The sequence below is a fragment of the Glycine max genome, chromosome 6 (genome assembly GCF_000004515.6).
Source record: "Glycine max cultivar Williams 82 chromosome 6, Glycine_max_v4.0, whole genome shotgun sequence".
Lineage (NCBI taxonomy): Eukaryota > Viridiplantae > Streptophyta > Magnoliopsida > Fabales > Fabaceae > Glycine > Glycine max.
Genome location: NC_038242.2, coordinates 16896275 through 16904435, shown reverse-complemented (window position 1 = coordinate 16904435; position 8161 = coordinate 16896275). Strand labels below are relative to the sequence as shown.

Below are 8161 nucleotides of genomic sequence, written 5' to 3'. Positions count from 1 at the left end.
AATTTTTGGTCATCCTTTAATTTTTATCCGAGATTATGGTTTCTCTATTTTTTTTTTTCCAAAATTTGTCTACAAATTTTAAAAAATTGGTACTTTTGATTTAATACTCAATTTTGCATAAATTTTTTACATTTTAATTAATTAAAATATTTTCAAATATTAAATATTAGTTTTTACCTCATCACAATATTGATACATCATTGGTCAACCCTTAAGTTAAATGATTAGTGTACATAAGATTGAGGATTTGATCAAAATTATAAATTTTTTTAAATGTAGGGATTAAAATTGCAGAAAAATTAAAGAAACTCAAATTCTAAATCAAGAAGGGTGAACAAAATTGTAATTTAAAAAAAAACAAAAAAAAAGAGTAGTGTCTAATTTGACATAGACCATAGATGCCTATGCACACAATAAACAGGAAAATAAATAAAGGGGTAAAATATGTTTTTTTCTTTAAATTTTTAAATCGGTTTTGGTTCTAAAAAATTGTCTTGTTTTTCTTTCTTTAATTTAGAAATACTTCATTTTTTATTCTTAAATTGATTATAATTAATATTTAATGACAGCTATAAACTTTTAAAAAATACACTTTGAGGACCAAAAGTTGAATTTTCTAAATTAAAGAAACAAAAATAAGTCATACTTTTTTAAGAACTAAAGCCGGATTTATAAAATTTACAGAGATGAAAAATATAATTTACCTAAATAATTTGAAAGCAGCAAGTGTACTGAAAAACAGTGATCCATTTGAATTTTTCTGATAGTAGCCCTAGCATCTTAAAATATTTCAAGATTTCTTTCACTCAGATAATTACGAACATTTTGATGACTATGATCCAATTCCACATTATTCAAATGCAGCAGTTTTGCAAGTTCCTCACTCATTGTAGGATTGTAACGATATTGATCCAAGGTAAACATTAAAACTGGTTCTCTAACTCGAAAGCTCCAAACCGTAGAATGCCACAAAAAACGTTTTCCTTCAGTAAAACGGGCTTTGGGCCATGGCATTATTACTGTTGCGACCGAAGTTCAAAAAGAGGAATCTCATCCAAAGATACAGTAAACCGAATTTCAATGGACAAACAAGAAAACAACCTTTTTATATATAATAAAGAGGAGAATCACTTATTTCTAAAATATAATCATTATTTTAAATTTTTTCATGTGTTTGTTTAATTTTTCAAAATAATCAGAAATAAAAAAATCTGATTAAAACAATAACTTCTCAAAATCAGTTGTTTTTTTTTTATAAATAAACATGAATCAGCTTTTTAAATAATCACTAAATTATTATAAGATTGAAATCATTTTTTTTAATTTGTAACAAATTGACCCAAATCTTAAAAATGCTCCGATCCTATCCGGATAAAATTCTGCATGACACTTATAATAAAAGAAAATAAGATCAAATAAATTGAATTTTTCTCTTAAGTTAAAACCAACTTAAAAATACTCCAAACTTTTAAAGAAGTTAAATGATTTTTTTAATAAAAATTAAGTACATAATTATTTTATGGTAGTTAAGTATATAAGTTAACTTTAACTTATGAAAGAAACTCAAGTGATTTTATCTTTTTTTTTTCTCTCTTATAAATACTAGCAAAAAGTTTATCCAAAATAAGACTTCATAGTCTCTACTCTAATCTATGTTTCCAAAAGAAAGAAAAAAACAACTACCCTTGTCCATGTCTCTCCCTTTCTTTTAAGTAATCTACGTCCTGAACACAACAACAGGCATCGTAATGCAATTTTCCTGTTGGTTTTGGGTTTATGTGCTGTCTCTTTACATTTCCTTCTTTTTATGTGTTTTGCATGTTTCTTATTATTCTTCTTGTTTTCTTTATTATATTTATAAAATTTGAATCAGCCTTAGACAAAATCTGAAACAACACCTCCCAGATAGTGAAGTACAAAATACAAAAGCTAGTACGATAGTAGAGAGAAAAAAGGTTCACAACATGAGCGAAGCATTAGATGATAATCAACCACCCCCCTCCCACGTGTCACTGTAACAGTTTCATCATGGGTCTGTGCACATGTAGATGGGGCACACATCACCGTCTGTTTCCATTACTTGCATAGTTGCATTGTACAATATGTACTTCCCATGTTGTCTGCAACAACTATATTATTTATTACTATTTTTTTGTATGCGGGAATTGTTCATTTCACACATTATCCAACCCGGTAAAAGGAAAAAAGAAAACAAAAAGCAAAAGGAAAAAGAGATATGTGGGTGTGTGTAACTTCATATAAGAATTTTTATGTTTTCAAACTTGGTGCTTGGATTTGAGGTGCACCATAAAATCAACCGATTCAGAAAATCAAGAGGAAACCAAAAAAAATTACATGGAACCAAAATAAATTCAGCAAATCAAGAACTCAAGTAATAGATAGGAAATTCTACAGAAAGCAAGCATTAGTGAAAATAGTTTAATAGACACATACTGTCGATATAAAAGATTTTACACTATCAACCAATAAAAAATCATCCGTATATGTTTAAAGGAAATTATATATATTATAAAAATCAATAAACTTAGGTACCTATATTATCATGTTTAATGTAATTATTACTAATTAGCTTAAAATAATGCTTTCCAATATGTACAATGGATTATCATCCAGCACAGAAATGTACGTGATCAATGATAAGTATATTTCCAGCATGCCAGACCTTTTTTCAGGCATTTAATCCTACATCCATAACAGGTTATACATAATAAAAAAGCTGCTTGAGTCAGTAACAAAACAACCATCACTTAAACAAACTTAGTATTAGCTCGAACTGAAAAATAGAATCTTCACAGAAATTTGATTAAGTCTTATATTTTCTAATAATTATTGACTCGACCATTCAATGAACTCTGTCTGGTTGATGCTAATAGACATATGGTATCAATCTATTTGCTAATTTCAAAACAGATCATTCTACATCCAGATGATTTGAATAAACTATATTTTGGTTGCTTCAACTGTTAACAGAAAAACTTTCTCTTCAAAATATCTAACTGCATTTAACTCTTATTCCTACAAACCAGCCAGTGTATTACATTTATTGAAATTCAATCCTATCAGCACAAACTTCATTGAAAATCATCAAATACGTTCTATAAACGCAATCTCTAGATAGCAAGGAAGAAAGCCAAAGTAGTGTTTACAAATTCTAGAAGATTGTTGTCCTCATAACCCAAAATTACAATCCCTTATCAATTATGAACTCAAGATCACGATCATGATCATGTATGAATAATATCAATCTATGTTCATCCAAAATACATTCCATGTTCAGCTTTATATCTTTGAAGCGTGTAAGTGCTATGGCCTACAACTAACTTCATTGGCCCTCATCTTGATAATTAATGTTCAAAAATAAAATACACCCCCCAAATCTCCTTATTTGCTTTCTATAACCTACAATTTGTGGGGCTATTTATGATTAATTAAATTGAAAATAACATCATTGATTCACCTAGATTTACCAGAATAGAAGCACACACAATCTTGATTGAGTTCTGTTTGTCTCAAATTAAGACAAACAGAATGATACGGCTTGGATGGTGCAATTAAGCACTGTCATCTGAAACAATCAAGACATACTAAAGCAAAAGTCAAAAGACAGAAGAAAGAAAAGGTTATTCCTTATGTCTCATTTTCTTCTGCAACTTAGGGAGGAGAAGGTGAATAACAGGCAACACAAACAGGGTTTGGGAAGATCTGAAGACAATTAGAATACATATTTAAAAAGGGGTAACAGAAAGCAAAAAAAAAAAAAAGACAAAAACTGAGACCAGTTACAATTCTGCAACACTTCAATTGAACTTATGAAAAAGGTGATTGCAACCCCAACATGTACCAAGAGCTAATTATTCACCAGTCATGGTGTCAACATTTGAAAAACCATCATGATAACTTAAAATGAAAAGACTCAGTTTTGTGAACCTTCTAAAACTGTATCTGTTACTCTAAATAGGACTAAACATTTACCCCAAAAGGTGGGCTGATTACCCAAGAGCCAGAATCATCTCTCCTTGAAATTGAAGAATGTTAATTTCCATTCAGAATAAATCCATATAACACTATTCACCAAAAGCAAATGCCTCAGCATCCCATCACTGCACAGTTATACACAAAGCTCCCCGATTGCCTGCTAGCAAGCAGGTTCCACTCTGGCACACCTTCACCTGGGACACAAGCATTGATTTCAATTACCCTTCCATCTAAAGCTCTTGGCCCACCAATAACAATTAGGCGATTTCCACATGCGCGAAAAGCTAATCCCCAGCCATTCATTGAAACTATTCGGTCAGGTAATCTTCCAATAGTGAACCACAAATTATTGTCTTTATCATATCTCCTTACCTCTTGTTGGGCATAATCAGCAGAATACAATACATTATTTACAACTGCAACCAAAGGAGGTGCCTCGGCAGCAGCCGATACCTCAGTCGCCTCAGTTCCTCCATGTCGCCTGGGGAACATGTTGGGTATTTCTCGCCATTTTCTTGTCTGCAGATCAAACTCCTCACCACATGTTAGCTGCTTTGAGTTACCTACTCCAATCCCACCAATGACATAAAATTTCCCATCTATAAATACACCAGAACACATTTTCCTTGCTTTATTCATGTTTGGGAGAAGCTCCCACGTTCCAGTTTCTGAGTTATAAAGCTCAGCTGAGCTCAAGATGTTGCCACGTGGATCACAACCTCCGGCTAATATGGCAACTTCTCCAAGGCTGGCAGAACCAAACAAGCATCTAGGAACATTCATTATCATACCAGATGACCACGCATTCATCAAAATGCTATATCTGTATATGACAGGAGACATTATTTCCTTTCCAAAGACAAGAAGCTCCGTACCAACAGCCAATGACTCCTTATCTGAACAGATAAAGCATTCATTAGAGGGCATTCTAGGCAAGCGCATCCATCGACGGGTGTTTGGATCGAATGCCTCCCATTCAGGGAGATTACAAGAGAAGTAAACCCAATGCTCTATGATACCCATCTGTCGCCTCAGCCTATAAAGCTCTCCAGTTCGGACAAGAGATCGAAAACTTTGGTTCAATGAGGCAATCGAACCATAGTCAGACCTTGAGCATCGTAGGAGACAATTAATTGAGATGTCCCGACCAAGTTGGAAGATAAGTGAACTTGAGTCAGACTGATCACTTGAATGGTTTTGATCATTTGCTTGGTTGACTGATAGGGAAAGATTTTGGAAGTTCATCTTCGTTTCTCCTTCCTCTGGAGCATCTGAAAGCTTGCATGACTTTGTCAGCACAGCTTCTTCCTCTAGTTCCAGTTGACGCTTATTGCTCGCGAGCTCCATCACACAGAAGGAATTGTAAATCCACCTGGTCTCTTGCTCACATGAGCTCGGTAAGTCCCTCGAAACAAGAAAGGTTGGACCCTCCAACATGTCAACGGAAAGAATCAACCTGGTTACCAAAAAAATTTTTGTTTTTCAATTTTCATCCATCAAAATTAAAACTAATAAGCAGGACAACTCCAATATACCGATGACAAAAATACTTCCAAAAACCATAAGACAATTTTAAGCTGAAACCACAAACATCAATTTTCAATGTGCCACAAAGAATAATATCCATTAACAAGACATGCACATCTCACAACAATCAAATAATCAAACAAATATGACAGATTAACAATCTTCACCCATTAATTGAAAGTGTATACTGAATCACAAACACCCTATTGGTCCATCATGATTTGGCACAAAAATTTAGAGCATGAACACAGATCAGAAACAAGACTATGAACAAGAAAACGTTGACAACATCCAACCACACACGATCACCAGAAAGAAAATTCCAACAACACATCCAAGAACCAGATCTCATTAGACGAATCGGCATAAAAATCTAAGAAAAAAAGGGTAAAATTTTAAGAATTAATCGAATTGAAAAAAATAAAAATAAAACCAGAATCAAGATGACAGCGTGCATGCCCAAATTCAAAGCACAAAGTTTCTCACCCTCCAACAAATCAACATAAGAAAATTAAATAATAAAAAATTGAAAAGAAAGTAAAGAAGATCACTTCTAATTTAAATTGGCAGCAACCCCATATACCCTTTTCCCCTTTTCCAGTTCCAAGACTGAAAAAAAGAACCCAACAAAATAAAACTCAAAAGCCAAAAAAAAAAAAACACATGAATTAACCCACATCCCCACCTAAAAAATTAGAAGAAAAAAAGCAAAGACAGAGAAGAAAAGCTTACGAATTTAGATTAAAGAGAAGCGAATTAATTCCAAAACGGGGTTCTGGAGCTTCAGGGCTGTGCGAGAGAGGGGGAAGTAGTAGTAGTAGTAGTAGTAGTAGCGTCTCTCTTTCTCTCCTCCTTTGTGGGTGTCATTTGGTTGTGTTGTGGCTATGCTGTTGTTGCTGTGTCATGTGTGTGTTTCGTGTTGTGTCAATAGAACACTCGATGCAAGGGTGAGATTTGTTTGTTTATTTATAATAATAAAAAGAAAAATAAAATAAAAAAGACAAAGAAAAGAAAATAAAGCGAAGGTTGGGTGTACGTGGTAATTGGGATGGGTGGGAGTCGCCGTTTGGATTGCGGCCTGACCTGGTGGGATGGCAAAGTTAACGGCTGTTTTATGGCACGTGTTGTTGCCAAACTCCCCCTTTCGTCCTATTTGCTCTCTGTATTCTTTTCTCCTACCTTTTTTCTCCCTCCAACAATATCCTCATTCTCTCCTCTCTTCCCTTCCCTTCTCTCTCACTCCTCTTTGCCTCCTTCTTCTACAACTTCATCACCCTTAACTTTTATTTCTTAATAAAAAATTTAGTATTTTTGTCATCACAATTTAAGTTTTTTTAAGAATTTATGTAGGCCTTATCCTCACTTATATGATGTTGTTTACTTTGAATGAAAAACATCATGATTGGCCTCATACTAATTAAAACATATTTGTGCTTATAAACTCATGTTTCATCCCTTGTTTATCTGATGTGAGACTTTGGTTGTACCCTAACAATTCTCTCATCAAACAAAGGACCATGGTTAATCCTCCCCTCCAGTGGAAATCATTTTCAATCATAAGTATCAAAATGGTAACCCTTAAAGGTTAATCGTGGTTGCCCAATTCGTTTGGCCACTGTCGCCAACATGCCCTAGTACCTTGTGTCACTGTGCTCTCCACCAAGCTATAGCCACAGGACACGGTGTTTGGCCTCCATACATGGATTCATTCACTAGGAAGACTTTCGATAAAAGAGATCCCATGTCCATGAATCCACAATCACCATCTTATTTGTCTGAGTCAGTCACCAAGTCAAATCGTCGACTCTAATACCAATTGTTATAAATTTTGAAGGGAGTTAAACATCAGAGAAATTTTTACCAATGAGCCATCGGATAACCACATAAATGAATCTGACATCACACTTTAACTCAAAACCTTAAGACTCGTGTTTATGGGTCTTATTATCACTTATATAGTATTCAACCTTTCCATTCTTACCTGATATGAAACTTCACCTCATATTTGTATTCCAACATACTTTAATAAAACCTTGCGATATTCTAGCACCCTAACATTGTTTGTTTTGAGAGAAATAGAACGAAAAATGAATAATAAGGAAGAGTAGAGAATGACAAGATTTCAATCGTTTAGCAACATTGAAATTGGATCAAATTATTTAAAAAATAGTGAGTCCCACACTACAACATATCTACTCCAAAATGCAAAGAAAACAATTTTTGTGTGATTACTTATTTGCTCTTGTTACCTATTCCCTCATGATGTTACTTGTAGATATTGCCCCCATCATAATCAATTATGCTTATGCTTGAGCATAATCAATTATGCTTTGCAGCATAGTCAATTTTTATTTGTTGAAATTGTGTCTTTTTTTAATTTTTGATATTGCAAAACTTTGAAACTTTCTATCAAAGTCATATAACTGATTATAGCATATACATAATCAATTATATGACCTATTTTCAAGTTGTAGAGTCAAACTATGCTTTAAAAAAAAATTAAGGCACACATGTTGAAAGGAAAAACTTTATTTTTTTATGGAAGGTAAAACTGTTTTTTTATTATAAATTTATTTCTCTTTTTTTCCTTTTTTACATATCAAACAAATTTAATTTAAATATTTACCCCTTCATTTTT

The 8161-nt window shown here is 33.2% G+C and overlaps 1 protein-coding gene across 1 annotated transcript; it reads right to left on the bottom strand.

Annotated features, from left to right (window-relative positions):
* Positions 1–3806: 3806 nt before the first annotated feature.
* On the bottom strand, positions 3807–6775 carry LOC100788507 (F-box/kelch-repeat protein At1g74510). Its single transcript, XM_003527019.5, has 2 exons — positions 6256–6775; positions 3807–5452 (listed from the first exon to the last, which is right to left on the bottom strand). Exon 2 carries the CDS (start codon positions 5431–5433, stop codon positions 4108–4110), a length of 1326 nt encoding a protein of 441 aa, XP_003527067.1. The 5' UTR covers positions 5434–5452; positions 6256–6775; the 3' UTR covers positions 3807–4107.
* Between the last annotated feature and the right edge of the window lie 1386 nt (positions 6776–8161).

Excerpts from the sequence above, each read along its gene's own strand:
- LOC100788507 (XM_003527019.5), bottom strand. The coding sequence starts at position 5,433 with ATGTTGGAGGGTCCAACCTTTCTTGTTTCGAGGGACTTACCGAGCTCA.